Consider the following 19,509-nt stretch of genomic DNA (forward strand, 5'->3'; position numbering starts at 1 on the left):
TAGGTCCAGGCAAATTAGGAAATTTAATTACAATAAAATTTCCTTAATTTTCCTTGACATGAATTAATTGAGAAAAATAAAATAAAATTTCCCAATCAACTTGTGATGGCCGACCACAATCAAAAGAGCAAATTAGGAGAGTTTCAATCAACAAATTAAAACTTCCTAATTTATTTCCGAAAATTTTAAAAAATAAAATTTCTCTTTAAAAATCTCTTCATGGTTAATAAAAGGAAATTTCTATAATTTTAATTTTATCAACATGTGAATAATTTTTAAAGAGAAAATAAAACATCTCTCCAATCTACAAATAAGGAAAGAGATCTAATCTCTTTCTTTAATCTTTTGTAGATCTTTTACAAGAGAGATATTTTAATTTTAATTCTCTTTAAATTATATCTTCCACATAATAATAAAAATTAAAATTAAATTTCTTTTTTAATTTAATTTGCGGCCCCACTAGCTTGGGTTCAAGCTAGGCCGACCACAATTCAACCTAGGCCCTAGCTTGTTTCCCAAGCTAGCTTGGCCGCCCCAATTGGGTGGGAATAGAAGGTGGGTATAGGTGGGTATAGAACTCTACAAATAAGAGGCTACAATAGGGACTGAGAGGAGGAATTGGTTTTGGTCTCCATAAAATTAAGCATCCCGTGTTCGCCCCGAACACACAACTTAATTTTATCAATGATAATTCATTCCACTAGAGAACTATCATTGAACTACCGCACCAATCCCAAATTACATTTTGGTCCTTCTTATTATGAGTGTGTTAGTCTCCCTGTTTAAGATATCGAATGTCCACTAATTAAGTGAGTTCGACAACTCATTTAATTAATATCTTAGTCAAAGTAGTACCACTCAACCTTATCGTCATGTCGGACTAAGTCCACCGCAGGTTTAACATGACAATCCTTATGAGCTCCTCTTGGGGACATTCTCAACCTAGTATCTCTAGGACACAGTTTCCTTCTATAATCAACAACACACACTATAAGTGATACCATTTCCCAACTTATCGGGCTTATTGATTCATCGAACTAAATCTCACCCATTGATAAATTAAAGAAATAAATATCAAATATATGTGTTTGTTATTATATTAGGATTAAGAGCACACACTTCCATAATAACCGAGGTCTTTGTTTCTTTATAAAATCAGTATAAAAGAAACTACCTCAAATGGTCCTACTCAATACACTCTAAGTGTACTAGTGTAATTATACAGTCAAGATAAACTGATACCTAATTACACTACGACCTTCTAATGGTTTGTTCCTTACCATTTTGGTCGTGAGCTACTGTTTATAATTTATAAGGTACTGATAACATTATCTTCTGCATATGACACCACATGCTATGTTATCTACAATATAAATTAATTGAACAACTACAAACAAATGTAGACAATTTGACCAAATGTGATTCTTTATTCATAATGAATGTTTACAAAGCTTAGGCTTTCAGTATACCCTCCAACACCTGTAAGACCGGATGAGACTGAGGTACGTATAATCTGCCTCGGAAGTATATAACACCCTCCTCGTCTCGTGTAAACTCGGTCTGCTGCCCGGAAGCTATCTGACTGCCAATGAACTGACAATGCTGATCACCAGCCTGAGCCTCTCGGATCTTCGTCCTGATCGACGACTAAGCAACCATGGTAATCAGAATACCCTGCTCTGTAGATCCCTGCTCCTCAAGGTCTAACTCGGAAAAACTCTGAATCAAGTCTGTGACTGAAGTCCGGTGGCAAGCCAAAGTCCCTCTGGACTTCCTGCTGAGTGCATCGACAACCACATTAGCTTTCCCCCGGTGGTAGCTAATGGTACAATCGTAGTCCTTCAGGAACTCCATCCATCTCCTCTGTTGGAGATTAAGCTCCTTCTGAGTGAAAATGTATTTGAGACTCTTATGATCAGTAAGAATCTCAAATGTAATACCGTACAAATGATGTCGCCATAACTTCAGAGCAAAAATGATGGCAGCTAACTCCAAGTCATGAACTGGGTAGTTCTTCTCATGCTCCTTCAACTGACGAGAAGCATAAGAGACTACTCTGCCGTGCTGCATCAGAACAGCGCCCAAACCCTGAAGAGACGCGTCAGTGTAGAGTACAAATCCATCCTCTCCAGAAGGTAAAACCAAAACTGGAGCCGACACTAATCTCCGCTTCAGCTCCTGAAAGCTGGTCTCGCAATCCTCGGTCCACGTAAACTTCACGCCTTTCTTGGTAAGACGTGTCAGCGGCATAGCAATACGCGAGAAACCCTCGACAAAACGTCGGTAATATCCGGCCAATCCCAGAAAACTGCGGATCTCCTGAACTGACTTCGGCTGCTCCCAACTGGTGACAGCCTCGATCTTCTGAGGATCAACTGAAATACCTCTACTAGAAACCACGTGTCCCAGAAAACCGACTGAGGATAGCCAGAACGCACACTTGCTGAACTTCGCGTACAGCTGATGCCGTCGAAGAATCTCCAAGACTATGCGAAGATGCTGTGCATGCTCCTCCTCGGAATGAGAGTAGACCAATATGTCATCAATAAAAACGATAACAAACTGATCCAGATACTCCAGAAATATGCGGTTCATCAAGTCCATAAACACCGCTGGAGCATTGGTAAGCCCAAATGGCATTACCAAAAAGTCATAATGACCGTATCTAGTACGGAATGTTGTCTTCTGAATATCTGAGTCTCTGACTCTCAACTGATGATATCCGGATCGTAGATCAATCTTAGAATACACTGATGTACCTCTGAGCTGATCAAACAAATCCTCGATCCGTGGTAAGGGATATTTATTTCTGACGGTCACTGCATTCAGCTGTCTGTAGTCAATACATAACCTCATGGTGCCATCCTTTTTCTTGACAAACAGAACTGGAGAACCCCATGGTGAAACACTAGGGCGAATAAATCCCCTGTCTAAAAGCTCCTGGAGTTGAACCTTCAGCTCGTTCAACTCTTTCGGTGCCATACGATACGGAGCTTTCGATGTCGGCACGGTTCCCGGAATCAGCTCAATAGCGAACTCCACTGGCCTTCTGGGAGGCAAACCCGGCAGCTCCTCTGGAAATACATCTGGGTACTCCCGGACAACAGGAACATCGGAGAGGTGCGAACTACTACTGTCCTCAGTACTGATCAACGACAACAGAAAACCATGACAGCCGTGAGACAGCAGCTTCTGCGCCTGAATCGCCGATCTCTGATGCCAGTGAAACTCCACGAGGGTTGGTTCGGAGGCTGGAAGGTAACCACCCTCGTCTGGCAATCAACGGTAGCATGATAAACTGATAGCCAATCCATGCCAAGAATAATATCAAACTCGACCATCTCCAATACTAGAAGATCTACCGTAAGTATCATGTTGCCAAAGTCTAACGGGCAACCTCTGATCTCCTGGGTGACTTCTAAAGCATCACCGGACGGTAGCGAGACAGTCAATCGCTGGGGTCTGCAAGTGGGTAATCTACCAATCTCCCGCATAAAGGTACGGGATATAAAAGAGTGCGAACTACCAGTATCAATCAAAATATCAGCGGAGAATGCATAAATGGAAATCATACCGCGGAAAACGGATCCGTCGGCTCGCTGCACATCCTCCCTGGTAATTGTATGAACACTTCCAGTCTCTGGCGGAGGAGGATGTAACGCTGCCAGCGGCTGCTGTGGCTGGGCAGAAGCCTGCCACTGAGGCGGTGCTGGATAATGAGCCAGAGAAGACTGAGAGGATGGTGACTGATACTGTGCAGCTGGCTGGGACTGAGTCTGGTACTGCCCCTGAGTCGGATAATAAGGTCCTGGAACAAAACTCTGGGGTGCTACAGAAGCACTGGAGTACTCCTGTCCAAGCATGTCTAATGTTGCTGCAGAGGGAGCTGCTCCCTGCTGACGCTGTGAGGGTGTGAATCTCCGCCCTCCTTGTCGAGACACTGACTGACTAGACTGTGCCCTCTGCTCTGACCCTTTGGAAGCCGTGTGCTGAGCCTTCAGCTGACAATCTCGGCTCTGGTGCCCAGGCAGTTTGCAATAAAAGCAAACTGACTGTTCCAGAGTGCAGGCTGAAGTGATGTGGTCTCTGGAACCACATCGGAAACTGTACGTACTCTAAACCCTAAACAGTCATTTCAATACTATGATGAAGGGGGTGCATCACAAAATAAGATAAGTAAGGTACGTGCTCTAAACCCTAAACAGTCATTTCAATTTATTAAAGATCTTGCTAAATACTTAGCTGAATCAGAAAAAGAAATTGTTAACTTAAATAAAATGTTAGATAATTTGAAATCTGAAAATGATAAATTAAAATTCCAAATTGAAAAGTTAAAATCTGATGCATGTTTAAAAACTAATGTCTTCCAAAAATCAAAAATTAAGGTTTATGTAAAATTAAATTGGTATATAAGAAAACATCAAGGTCAACTTAGAAGAATACCTAAAGGCTATATACCCCCTAAGTTTTTAATTAACCCTATAGCAAGGAATCTATCCTGGGTTCCAAAATCTTTATTGGATTAAAATCTCTTTAAGTTAAGGCTGTCAGAAGAAAATTAAACATTAAAATTTCTTTATGAGGCTTTGACTAAGGAAGTGGTTGTTGCTACAATAACCAAGAAGGCCTAGTGTCTTGCCACGACCTGGAAGCCAAAATATGGAAAATAAAATGTTTAATTAACTTTCTGATAAAAGTATTAAATTAAAAATAAATAATACCTTGAAAAGTTTTTAAACATTTTTTTTTTGAAATTCTTCAAAAATATTTTTTCTAGGAAAATGTTTCTTAGAAAAATTCTCAATTAGAATTTTTTTTCTGAAATTATGTTAACTAAATTTTTCTGAAAAAGATTTGTTTTTACTTAGAAAATACTTTGAAATTGTTTTTAAGAACATTGTTAACTTAAAATATTTTAGTCTGATCTTGTACTTAGAAAACTTTTAACTTAGAAATTTTTTGTACTTTGTTCCCCACTCTTTTTGCTATGATCAAAGGGGGAGATAGTTAATTACAAGTTTAAGTTTAGGGGGAGTTAGGAAAATTATAAAAAAAAATTTAACTTATGTTGCAAATTCTATTATTGCAATTTTTGTACTTAAAATGTTAGTTTAGTCATTTTCTTAAAATAACTATTTGGTTGTTTTTTCCCTAGCTTGAACATGGTTTGATGCACATCAAAAAGGGGGAGATTGTTGGACCCCGTGGTTGTTTTGATGTGATCAACCAAGTTAGTTAGATCCTATTTATTTTTGATCCCTATATCTAAGTGTGCAGGAACTTAGGAGCGCAGGAAGTCGAGCGGAAGACGCAGCTAGCGAGAAGGACGGCACGGGAAGGGAGCCGACCGGCTCATTGCATCTGAAGGATGAGAGAGCTGCGAAAGAGTACACAGGTGGGCAAGAAGAACGTGCGCGATATTCGAGGGACATAAAGCCGAGATGTAAGACTGCTCAAGGAAAAGGTCGGGAATTGGGTTCGGGTGAGCCCTATTCCGGTTGGGCGCAATCACCCAAGCTATCGGAGCATCGGAAGGCAAAAGGAAGTGTAAAGGAGCTAGAACGCTAGCTGGAGGCACCCTCAATGAAGCAATGTAGGCGCCTGCACTGTCCTCAACCTTGGAGGCGCCTCCAACAAGTGTTGAAGGCACCTTCAACAATGGAGGTGCCTTCAACACTGCTTGAGGCACCTCCAAGCTGGTCAACTCGGTCGTTTGAGCGTGGATAGTGTTTTATCCGCTTGACTTGGTTGGAGGCGCTTTGGACCTTTGTTGGAGGCGCCTTGGACCTTTGTTGGAGGCACCTTGGACCTTCGAGATAGGATTTCCAGTAGCTATTTAAAGGCCCCTGGAGCTAGGAAATCATCAATTCAATCAAGCATTCAATTCCTAGCAACTTGTGAACTCATTTAGTGTGTAAAAAGACTTCTCCGTCTACAGTGAAGGAGACATTCTAGTGGAGCTGTTCAACCACCTTGGATTAACAACCTTCTTGGTTGTAACCAAGTTAATTTCTTATCTCATATTTTAATTCTGCCTTTACTTTAATTGTTGCTATTTATTTTGAGTTGAAAATCTGAGGAGGGTATACTTACATTTTGCAGGCAATTCACCCCCTCTTGTCGGCCCCGCTGCACCAACACTTGTGTTATTATTGATGAACTTGTGTTGGGTGTTCGAGGAGAACACGGGAAGCTCAAGCTCATTGGGAGACCAAAACCAATTCCTCCTCTCGATCCCCATTGTAGTCTCTTATATGAAGCCTTATATCCACCTTAAGCCTACTTCTTACCCAAGTAATGGGTCAGCCAAGCCTTGCTTGCAAGGGGCCAGCAAAGCATTATTTGGAGCCAAGAGGTGGTCGGCCCAAGCATATCTTGGTGTCTAAGATGTGGCCGGCCACATAGGAATAGAAAAGGAAGTTTTAATCTTTCCTTTATAGCCATCCATAAAAGGATTTAAAAGAAAGATTTTAATCATAAAACTTTCCTTTTTTAGATCGGTCACAAAAGGAAATAAAAGGGAGTTTTTATTTTGTTAAAAACTTTCCTTTTATGATGCTTTCCACATGATTTTAAAAGAGAGTTTTAAATCTTTCCTTTTATAGCTTTCTACAAAGGATTAAAAGAGAGTTTTGTAATCTTTCCTTATTTGTAGTTATCTATAATGTTTAAAAGAAAGATTTTAATTTTAAATTTTTCTTTTTTTGTAACCATGATATAAAAGGAGTTTATGTTTCTGAAATACCGACACAAGAGGCTAGCGATTTTATGTTTCGATTTTGTGTTATCGATTTAGTGTTTCGATCTTGTGCTTCTATTGAGGTCTCTGTAATTAAACCTAGGGTTACTGTAAGAAGTTAAATATCCAATTTTTTTGAAAGGGTTTGTCTAGGAAGTGGTGGATGATCCCATAACCAAGAAGGCCTAGTTCCTCGCCATGTTTAACCTGGAAGCCAATTTTTGAAATAGATATTTAATTAACTTTTATAATATGCTTTAACTTAGGAAGATCACATCGGTTAAACTTGGAGTAAAAATGTTAAGTATCATTTCTAATCCAAGTTTAACTTCAGTAGAGCACATGGGTAGCTAGGTTAAGTTCTATGCTTGACAAATTTTTATACAGGGGAACAGTGTTGGGTTCTTCGAGCCGCGAAAACCGCTTTTTCGCGTCGCGGAAACCCCGAAGGACCCAAAGCCGTAGATCCGTGCAAAGATTCGTATAAAAATTCGAAAAACTATTTCTTGTACGAGTTCAAAAACTGATCTACTACTTAGATCTATGAGGAAAAAGTGTTTACCCTTGATGCGATGCCCTTCGCGTTCCCGCTCGTCCAAATGATGCCGGATCTCAAGACCGTCAAGCGCCGGTCCTATAGAAGTATCCACACGGACACACTAGATGGAGATGACCAAAAACCAAGGTGTGCTAGCACCTATGTGGTTCGGCCAAGGGAGGAGAGGGAGAGGGAGAGCTTAAGAGGGAGAAGGAGGAAGATGCACACAAGTGAATGAAAAATGAATTTTTCACCCAAAAACCAAGTGGCCGGCCACATTTCAAAATTCACATTAATTGCATTAATTGCAATTAATATGAAACCATAAAATCACATTAATTACATTAATTGCAATTAATATGAAACCATTAAGAGAGTGGCTTTGTTACTTCCATGAGGTGGCACCCATGATGATGTGGAACATCATTATTGGTCCACCTAATGCCAACTCACCAATGAGGTGGCAAAAGGTCAAGTCAAAATTGACCTTTGGTCTTCCTTCTCAAGTCAAGTCAAACTTGACTCAATCTCTACCATGGTGGATCTAATCCAACCATTTGATTCGAGCCAACTTAATATAATGAATCTAATTCATTAAATTAAATTGATTCAATGAGTCAAAATCTAAATTAGACTCATTTAACACATGAATCAACTTGAGTCGAACTCAAGTTAGCCCAATTAGGATTACTCTTAATCCAATTTGATTCATCAAATGAATCTAATCCTCTTGGTTCATCATATGAACCTAATCTCCACCTAATTGTCCTAAGTGTGTGACCCTATAGGTTCTTGTAACGTTGGCAATGCCCTAAACCCATTTAGGAGCATAAGTAATGAGCGGTATCTAGTAACACATCATTACTACCCAAGTTACAATAATGTCGAGATCCGACATCACCTTGTGACTACCAATTGTGACTACTCACAAAATAATGACAAGTGTCCTTCTATCCTAGACATCTAGATTGATCAATATGAGGCATAGACCGTGTCATCCTCTAATCAAACTAAATCTTGAACTCCAAGTTAGACTCACTCGATCAAATGAGCTCAACATCTAATGTTGACTCATTTGGGCATGGCCATGCACTTAGTGGTCTCACTCTATCAAGAATACCGATGTCGCTCCCGTCATATGGGAGGGATAGATTCCATCTACATCACTCACATCCCTCTACATAATTCATTATATACCCAGTAATCGCCTTTATAGTCCACCCAGTTACGGGTGACGTTTGACGAAACTAAAGTACATAACTCCTTATGTAGGGATCCATGGTGACTTCAGGTCTAAGGACTAATAGTCATACTAATAGTCACATGAGAAAGTATATGACACTCATATAACGATCCATGATACTTTCTCATGGCGGGTTATTCAGTATACATTCTCTAATGCATACCCATGTGTCAGCTTGATATCTCTATATCCATGACTTGTGAGATCAAGTCATCGAGCTGACCTACATGCTAGTCTTATTGTATTAACATTGTCCCTGAATGCTAATACTCGACTAGGAATGATTTAGAGTAGTGTTCCCTATATCATCTCACTATCGATTTAACTAATCGATTGATATAGGTATGAACCTTCTACTCAAGGACGCTATTATACTTAGTCTATTTGGCACTAATATAAATAAGTATAATAACCAAACAAATGCCTTTATTAATATACAAGAATATGATATACATGAGTCCGTACAATCATAAAATGATTGGCTCTAGGGCTCTAACTAACAATCTCTCACTAGCGCTAGTGCCAATCAGTATAGGCTCTAAGGCCTAAAGACCTAGTGTGACCATCATGCTTCCTTTGTGCCAAAGCCTTGGTCAAGAGATCTGCGATGTTAGCCTCTGTAGGTACTCTGCAAATCTTCACATCTCCTCTATCGATAATCTCTCGAATGAGATGGAAGCGCCGTAGTATGTGCTTGGTCCGCTGGTGTGAGCGAGGTTCCTTCGCGTCTATAGCTCTATTGTTGTCACAATAGAGCTCAACTGGTCACGATGTTAGAACCACCCCAAGTTCATGATGAACTTGTGGATCCAAAACCTCCTTTGCCGCCTCCGATGCAAGAATATACTCGGCTTCATTGTAGAATCACCATCGTATCCGCTCGAACTCTTCCACCGGACAAGACCACCATTAATGCAAAATACGAACCCTCGATCGCGACGGTAATCATCCCGATCGGCCGAAAGGGCATCACCGTAACCCTTACGTTAGCTCATCATTGCCTCCATATATCAAGAAATATTCTTTAATCCTTCGTAAGTACTAAAGAATATTCGTGACCGCTATCGATGACTTTCACCGGATCTCGACTGTATCGCTCGTCATGCTCAAAGCGTCGAGACATCGGTCGAGTACACAGATGGCGTGCATGATCGATCCTATGGCTGAGGCATAAGGGATCTGATCCATGCGGTCTCTCTCCTCTCTAGAAGAGGGACCTTGAGTCTTCGAAAGACTCACGCCATGTGACATCGGCAGAAATCCCTTCTTGGAATTCTACATGGCAAACTGAAGGAGTACCTTGTCAATGTATGTACTCTGACTTAGGCCAAGCAATCTCTTAGATCTATCTCTATAGATCTGTATCCCTAGAATGCGGGATGCCTCATCTAAGTCCTTCATTGAGAAGCAACTCCCTAGCCATGTCTTGACAGATTGAAGCATAGGGATGTCCTTCCCAATGAGTAGTATGTCATCCGCATACAATATGAGGAAGACAACTATGTCCCCTACAACCTTCTTGTAGACACAAGGCTCATCTTCGTTCTTGATGAAACCAAACTGTTTGATCGCATCATCGAATCGAAGATTCCAGCTCCGAGAAGCTTGCTTTAGTCCATAAATGGACCTATGCAGCTTGCATACTCTACGAGTATGCTGTGGATCTACAAAACCCTCAGGTTGTGTCATGTACACATCCTTGAGTAGGTTTCCATTCAGAAACACGGTTTTGACATCCATCTTCCATATCTCATAGTCATGGTAGGCTGCAATAGCAAGCATGATCCGAATGGACTTAAACATCGCTACTGGAGAAAAGGTTTCATCATAGTCAATACCATGAATCTGCTTGAAACCTTTAGCTACCAAGCGACCCTTATAGATAAGTCCATCCATGTCAGTCTTTCTCTTAAAGACCCACTTGCACCCAATGGGTTTTACCCCTTCAGGTGGATCAACCAAAGTCCATACTTGGTTGGTGTACATGGATTCTATCTCGGATCTCATTGCCTCTATCTATTTCTCAGAATCTGGTCTCATCACAGCTTCCTGATAGGTGGTAGGCTCATCCTCTATGAGCACAATGTCATCATGGTCAGACAAGATAAATGAGTATCTCTCAGGCTGACGACGTACCCTATCAGACCTGCGAAGAGGTATGTCTACTTGAACTGGTTGTTGTTCCTCAACTCCTTGTGGAACAACATCATCCACAACACTTTGTGGTTCCAGTTCAATTTCCATCGAGGCATCAGTGCTATTGTTCGCATCTTGAACTTCTTCAAGATCGAACGTGCTCCCACTAGTCTTTCTAGAAACAAAATCCCTTTCTAGAAAGACCCCAGTCTTTGCCACAACTACCTTGTGCTGACTGGGAATGTAGAAGTAATATCCCTTAGTTTCCTTGGGATATCCGATGAAATATCACTTGTCGGATTTGGGTCCTAACTTGTCTGAGACTTGACGTCGAACGTAAGCCTCACAACCCCAAATCCTCATGAAAGACACTTGGGCATCTCTCCCAGTCCATATCCTATATGGTGTCTTTATCACGGCCTTTGATGGAACTCGGTTGAGTATGAAAGCTGCCGTGTCTAGAGCATATCCCCATAGATATGTCGGAAGATCTGTGTGACTCATCATAGATCGTACCATATCTAATAAGGTACGATTCCTCCTTTCGGATACACCATTCCACTGTGGTGTTCCAGGAGGAGTGAGTTGAGATAAAATCCCACACTCAGCTAAGTAGTCACGAAACTCATGGCTTAAGTATTCACCACCTCGATCTGATCGAAGTACCTTAATACTCTTGCCAAGCTGGTTCTGTACTTCATTCTTGAATTCTTTGAACTTTTCAAAGGATTCAGACTTATGTGTCATCAAGTACACATAACCGTATCTACTAAAATCATCAGTAAATGTGATGAAGTATCTATAACCGCCTCTAGCAGCAACATTGAAAGGGCCACATACATCACTATGTATGAGTCCTAACAAATCAGTTGCTCTCTCGCTATGCCCACTAAAGGGGGTATTGGTCATCTTGCCTCGTAGGCATGACTCGCATACCTCATATGATTCTAAATCAAATGAGTCCAGCAAACCATCCTTATGGAGCTGGGATAAGCGCTTGTCATTTATATGACCTAAGCGACAATGCTAGAGGTATGTTTGGTTCAAGTCATTTGACTTGAACCTCTTGGTACTAATGTTATAGATAGGGCTCTCAAGGTCTAGAATATAGAGTCCGTTTATTAGTGGTGCACTACAATAGAACATATCTTTCAAATAAACAGAACAACATTTGTCTTTTATTATAAAAGAGTATCCTTTCTTGTCTAAACAAGAAACTGAAACTATGTTCTTAGTAAGAGCAGGCACATAACAACAATCATCTAAATCTAGTACAAGCCCAGAGGGCAGAGATAGTGATAAGTTCCTACAAAGCAACAGCAGCAACCCGTGCTCCATTGCCTACTCGTAGGTCTATCTCACCTTCGTCAATGCCCTGCTTCCTCAGGGCTTGTACATTAGTACAAATGTGCAAAGCACGGTATCTAATACCCACGATGAAGAAATAGAGAGGTTGACTTCTATAACATTTATACCTGAAGTAGAAATCTTATTTCTCTTCTTCTTAAGATCTTCCAGGTATTCTTTGGAGTTCCTCTTCCAGTGCCTTGCTTGTCCTTGATATAGGTGACAAAGATGTTCAACCATATCGTAAGCGCTCATCAACTCATGTTGCTTCTGAAGCTCAGAGTTCATGGTTGCGAGCATAAGACAAGACACATCTAATGCGTCATCTTGATGCTTCTTGTAAGCTTCTCGGTCTGCTCGCATGGCAGTGGCAGGAGGAGCCTCCGGAATGGGCTGCTCCAGAATGTACAGTTTACGTTCTTGGGTGAGAACTATTCTCAGGTTCCTGTACCAGTCCAGGAAATTTGCTCCGTTGAGCTTGTCCTTCTTAAGGGCAGATCGCAGAGAGAAAATGTTCGTATTTGATGTCATGGTTATCTACAACAGAAAACTTTGCAGAAATAAATATCATATTCTTTTAAAAGTCATTTAATTAGGCCTTTTAATTAAATGATGCTCCCACTGAATTATATAATTCTTGTGGGACAAGATCCACATCATACTAACCCTTGAGTTAGCTTTGGCTAATACGCCCAAGGCTTAGTATGATCGGTAGGTAACGATTACCAATTACATCTCTATGCAACTCTTGTTTATAGAATCAATATCCGCATTTATATTAAAACTCGAGTTAGCTTTGGCTAATACGCCCGAGAGTTAATATAGATGTGATTTTGACCTATCTTTCCAACTATTGGAAGAATGCCTATAGTTGACTCGATCCAACCGAGGAACTATGAATACTCAATCTAATTGAGTTTTTATTCACCCATGCGTTGATAGACGGGACCAAGATTGTCCCTCCGTACCCTACCAAGATAATATGTATTGCTCTGCTTTGGCAGATTCAACAATACATGTGATCGAGGTAGTGATAGGTATCACGGCACGGTTAGGCATTTTAGAGTTGGTTCGATCTAGATCTAATCTAATCGAGAAGAATGCATCTTGTGCACGACTTAGATCTAATCTAATCGCAAGGGTGCATCATGTGCATGACTTAGATCTAATCTAATCGTTAAGGCACTAATTAATTAATTAATTATTAAACATGCATCAAATACATAATAATTAATTAATTAATCTATTTGTGATTTAGTCATGGCCCTACTACGATCTTCTCAAGCCAATGAGAAGATCGATTGGTCAACCTAGGGTCAACAGCTTCTCCAAGCGCCTCCCTTTGACCACCTTGTGTTGCTCGTGCCCGCCTCGGAACTCCGTCTCGTGTGGACCCTCCACCGCTCCAATTTGTACATTACAATTTGAAACTCGAGTTACATTCGAGTCTAAATCTAATTTACAACAAGAATAAAAGAGAAGGCACGACGCGCAGGTCACGAATAATAATAAATACAACACGCGAAAACACATCACGGCACGTAAGCCGTATTATGAATTACAACACAACCAATCATATTGGGCTTTGGGCCATGACTATCACAAATTAATATATATAATTCAAAATTATATATTTTCATAATTTTCTATAATTTTAAAATTAATTTTACAATTTTACATGTAAAACTTCCCGGCGGTCCCGTTTAGCGGTTTGGGCGCAATCGCAGAACGGATCCCCTTGCGGGGCCAGGGGCAGCGCCCCTACCCGCGATCTAACCATCGCGAGGGTTCCTTTGCGATCCAACAGTGCCTAAACCCGCTGTCCCAAAACGATTTGGGCGAGACATTACCGTTTCGGAAAAATCTTCCCGACGGGTTCGTTTTTAGCGATCGCGGAGCAAATCCCCTTGCGGGGTTAGGGGCAGCGCCCCTACCCACGATCTAACCATCGTGAGTTGCTCCGTTGTGATCTAAAGGCACCCGAGTCCGCTGTCCCAAAAGATTTTGGGTCGAAACGAAGCCGTTTGGGAAAATTCTTCCCGATAGCCGAAGCCTACAAGTGCCGAGACACTTGTGCTTCGCCTATAAGGAAAAATTACCCATAAAAACATAAAAATTGAATTTTTACAGAAAATCACAGAAGCTTTTTGTTTTCCAAAAACCAAAAACTAACTCGTACAAGTCTTTGCACGTGGCTCTGATACCACTGTTGGGTTCTTCGAGCCACGAAAACCGCGTTTTCGCGTCGCGGAAACCCCGAAGGACCCAAAGCCGTAGATCCGTGCAAAGATTCGTATAAAAATTCGAAAAACTATTTCTTGTACGAGTTCAAAAACTGATCTACTACTTAGATCTATGAGAAAAAGTGTTTACCCTTGATGCGATGCCCTTCGCGTTCCCGCTCGTCCAAATGATGCCGGATCTCAAGACCGTCAAGCGTCGGTCCTCTAGAAGTATCCACACGGACACACTAGATGGAGATGACCAAAAACCAAGGTGTGCTAGCACCTATGTGGTTCGGCCAAGGGAGGAGGAGAGGGAGAGCTTAAGAGGAGAAGGAGGAAGATGCACACAAGTGAATGAAAAATGAATTTTTCACCCAAAAACCAAGTGGCCGGCCACATTTCAAAATTCACATTAATTGCATTAATTGCAATTAATATGAAACCATAAAATCACATTAATTGCATTAATTGCAATTAATATGAAACCATTAAGAGAGTGGCTTTGTTACTTCCATGAGGTGGCACCCATGATGATGTGGAACATCATTATTGGTCCACCTAATGCCAACTCACCAATGAGGTGGCAAAAAGGTCAAGTCAAAATTGACCTTTGGTCTTCCTTCTCAAGTCAAGTCAAACTTGACTCAATCTCTACCATGGTGGATCTAATCCAACCATTTGATTCGAGCCAACTTAATATAATGAATCTAATTCATTAAATTAAATTGATTCAATGAGTCAAAATCTAAATTAGACTCATTTAACACATGAATCAACTTGAGTCGAACTCAAGTTAGCCCAATTAGGATTACTCTTAATCCAATTTGATTCATCAAATGAATCTAATCCTCTTGGTTCATCATATGAACCTAATCTCCACCTAATTGTCCTAAGTGTGTGACCCTATAGGTTCTTGTAACGTTGGCAATGCCCTAAACCCATTTAAGAGCATAAGTAATGAGCGGTATCTAGCAACACATCATTACTACCCAAGTTACAAGAATGTCGAGATCCGACATCACCTTGTGACTACCAATTGTGACTACTCACAAAATAATGACAAGTGTCCTTCTATCCTAGACATCTAGATTGATCAATATGAGGCATAGACCGTGTCATCCTCTAATCAATCTAAATCTTGAACTCACAGTTAGACTCATTCGATCAAATGAGCTCAACATCTAATGTTGACTCATTTGGGCATAACCATGCACTTAGTGGTCTCACTCTATCAAGAATACCGATGTCGCTCCCGTCATATGGGAGGGATAGATCCCATCTACATCACTCACATCCCTCTACATAATTCGTTATATACCCAGTAATCGCCTTTATAGTCCACCCAGTTACGGGTGACGTTTGACGAAACTAAAGTACATAACTCCTTATGTAGGGATCCATGGTGACTTCAGGTCTAAGGACTAATAGTCATACTAATAGCCACATGAGAAAGTATATGACACTCATATAACGATCCATGATACTTTCTCATGGCGGGTCATTCAGTATACATTCTCTAATGCATACCCATGTGTCAGCTTGATATCTCTATATCCATGACTTGTGAGATCAAGTCATCGAGCTGACCTACATGCTAGTCTTATTGTATTAACATTGTCCCTGAATGCTAATACTCGACTAGGAATGATTTAGAGTAGTGTTCCCTATATCATCTCACTATCGATTCAACTAATCGATTGATATAGGTATGAAGCTTCTACTCAAGGACGCTATTATACTTAGTCTATTTGGCACTAATATAAATAAGTATAATAACCAAACAAATGACTTTATTAATATACAAGAATATGATATACATGAGTCCGTACAATCATAAAATGATTGGCTCTAGGGCTCTAACTAACAAACAGAACGGAATCTAGGTGTAGCAACCAACAGTGTGGGTGGAAGGGAGGACTCGGGAAAGCATGAAAACAAAGAAACAAGGGACGGTACGAGAGATGAGGAGAAGTTAGTGAGAAGGTGCAGTAAGGAGGAAAGCCTATGATAATAGAAGCAACTTTGACCAGCAACGTAAAGACGCACCGGGCAGTGATAGAGATGATGGCTCATTTGAAAGGTTCGACTTTCCCAATGTTAATAAAAAATTGTTAACGAATAATTCACATTTAAATATTTTTTAATTAATCAAAGCATTCTGGTAATCCTTGAGCAGCAAATCGATCCACTTCCCCATCGATCCAATCGGGATGGCTGTAGCTGCGGCCATAATTGCAGCAACAGGCGGGGCGACTATGGTAGCGGTAACTATCGAGCAGATCAAGAAGGTGGTCAATGTGGCCGTGAAGATGATTCTCAAGACTTTCCTCTAGGCCTTGATGGATTTGAGCTTCTTGTCCAGCTTGTTCTTTCTCGTCTACATTTTGTCGGGCATCTGGAGTTGCTGGTGGTGGATAGACCGAAAAGCCTTGAAGAACTCTTCCATGAAGGGATCTCTGGCCGACTTGAAGCACCTCAGCTCCGTCAGAGTATGAGAGTTCCTCGCATTGTCACCTTTGTGGTCCTCCTCCTCCTCGGTGAAACGCTGCAGCGCGACTTGGAGGATGAGCTGGTTGTCACGAGCTTTAGTGAGGCACTTTTTGAGGGTAGTGCAGAAGTAATCCTCGACGAGGTCGAAGAGCTCGGTGTTCTTCCACACATCGTGCTTGCAATCAAGGATGACCTTGACCACCTCTTGGTTCATCTTGAGGAGGCAGCCGGTTATCTCCCTGAGGGAATCGAGGGAGAGGGAATGGACCTGGATGCCATTGGTGAGGGTGGGGATGGCGCGACAGGTGCATTGCGGGAGTGTGGAGTCAAAGATCTCGAGCTCGGGATTGAGGCGGTAGGCCTCCTTGTAAGACATCAGCTTCACCAGACACGGGAGGTGCGCGTGGCCATCTCCTCCACCGGCGCCGGCATCTGCAACAGCTAGGTTGTGCGGCCTCGTGCTGTGTTGAGCTCCCATCTAAGGATCTAGGAAAAATGATGTAAACAAGTTGAGATTTTTACCGCTAAAAACGATGGAAAATCCGAAGTCTAAAGGGGAAAAGCGAATGGATCGAAGAAATAAACAAGAGCCAGATTAGCAACTTGACGAGAGGAGAGCACACCGTCGTGGAGGAAGATCCAGCGGAGGCGTCACCCCTTACCGGCGTGCGATCGACAGGATGGTGTGAAGAGATTGTATGAGGAGAGGGAAAGAAAAATGGCTAGGGTTCGAGAATGTGAAGGGGAAAACACAACGCTAAAAGATATTCAAAGAGAGGGAAAGCAAAATTGTGAGGGAAAAATGACCAAAGTCAAATACAACGGCTTTATCAAAACTGTTGTCGTAGCCCCTAAAAACATGCTTAAAGACAACGGTTTTAGAAACCATTGTAAAACTTGTTGTTGATTTAAAAAGAAGTCACTCAATGACAACAGTTTTCACAAAACCGTTGTCTTTTATATTTAATGGGGAGTTCAAAGACAATGGTTTTGTCAAAAACCATTGTCTTTGAGCAAATTTGTAACGGTTTCTCTTAAAACTGTTGTCTTTAGAGTGTTGTCTGTTAACATTTTTGTTATAGTGGTTTGTCATACACAAGCAAGGTATTCCTAGTGTGCTAGTGAGATGCTCTAGCTAAAACCTAGGGGTACATACTTTCTAGGGGGTAGATATATAGGCTAAGTCCAATCTTTTAAAAATGCAAATAAAATTAGAATTTTAAAAACATTTTTCTTAGAATTTTAAAACCAAGCTGATTTTTGAAAAAAATCATTGCTTTTGAAAGAGCAATAATATAAAGGAATAAATTTGAAAGTATTAAAATCAATTCTACTAAGTACATACCTAATTATCTTCTAAGTGCAATGTTAGCTAGGTTTGACTTAAGTTTAGGTAAGGGTTTTGTGAAAACATCAGTTAGGTTTGACTTAGACTCAACATAGTCAATTATAATGTCACCCTTAGCTACATAATCCCTTACATAATGATGTTTTACTTCTATGTGTTTAGTCCTTGAGTGGTGGATTGGATTTTTAGATAAGTTGATGGAGCTTATGTTATCAATTAAAATTTTTATATTTTTATAATCTAATTGCTAGTCCTTTAAAGTGTGCATCATCCATAGTAATTAAGATGCACATTCTCCCATTGCTATGTACTCTGCTTCAGTAGTGGATAGAGTAACATAGTGTTACTTTCTGCTTAACCAGCTTACTAGGCACTGACCTTGAAGTTGGTAGCTTTCACTTGTACCTTTCTATCTAGTTTGCACCCAGCATAGTCTGTGTAACGACCACCCTTCTTACTACTACTACACTTTAAGGGTGACCATTACTTAACTACTAACTCTACTTAACCGGTATGATCGAAATCACGAGGAGTCTCTACCAAAAAATTTCGGCAGAGTCTCCCCTGTACCGGTGACCTTAAACTGAGATACAAACATAAGATACATCAGCCACAGGTGGCTGGAATATATTTACCCAACACTCACAAAGTTAAATAAGTGACAAACATCAAAATCTCTACTTATTAAACAGAACACATCTCCATGCAATCTAAACAAAAATAATCTCAAATGACATGAACTTAAAATACAACTCCAAATGTTTATTAATTACTAAAATGCGGAAAACTTAATAACGTCCCAAGTCTCTTCCATAGTCCTGGCATCACACACCATCCGCGCCACCTTGTCGCTTTCCTTCTGACTATAGCTTCCCTTTACCTTTATCTGCAGTAAGAGGAAATGCAATCTATAAGCAAAATTTACTTAGTAAGCGTTATCTAACTCACAAAATCTCGATATGCATGTGAATATACTGAAAACTAAAACTGAATGGTCAAAAGGAAAACTACTCATGCTCATCTACTAGTAAAAGAAATAAACATACTGAAATGTTAAACATGTAAGGCTACTCATGCTCTTCTAATAGTAAAGAACAGTAAGCTAATCTAAATAACATGCTAGCATAAAAGAAAACTAAACTTGCTGATTTTAAAACAAAGTGAAACTTAATTCATTTGTTCTAAACTTATTCTTTTATCTCACTTGTTAAAAACTTATCCTTTAATACTTTTATACTGATGTGAAACTTATTTTACTTGTTCAAAAACTTATAATTATAATACTTCAAAATAATAATTAACTTTCTTCTTGGGCCCGGCAACTGTACTTGCTATGCGCGCATCCCTAACTAGACCCAAGATAGCTAGTCCCGAATCTAGTAGGGTTTACTATTGTAACGACACGACCCATTTGGCGGCCCATTTGGCAACCCTCGGGTCGTC

The 19,509-nt window shown here is 40.6% G+C and overlaps 1 protein-coding gene across 1 annotated transcript; it reads right to left on the reverse strand.

Annotated features, from left to right (window-relative positions):
- Positions 1-16,605: 16,605 nt before the first annotated feature.
- On the reverse strand, positions 16,606-17,196 carry LOC121972456 (UPF0496 protein 1-like). Its single transcript, XM_042524124.1, has one exon. The coding sequence runs from the start codon at positions 17,194-17,196 to the stop codon at positions 16,606-16,608; it is 591 nt and encodes a 196-aa protein (XP_042380058.1).
- Positions 17,197-19,509: the final 2,313 nt, after the last annotated feature.

The sequence above is a fragment of the Zingiber officinale genome, chromosome 4A (genome assembly GCF_018446385.1).
Source record: "Zingiber officinale cultivar Zhangliang chromosome 4A, Zo_v1.1, whole genome shotgun sequence".
In the NCBI taxonomy this organism is placed as follows: domain Eukaryota; kingdom Viridiplantae; phylum Streptophyta; class Magnoliopsida; order Zingiberales; family Zingiberaceae; genus Zingiber; species Zingiber officinale.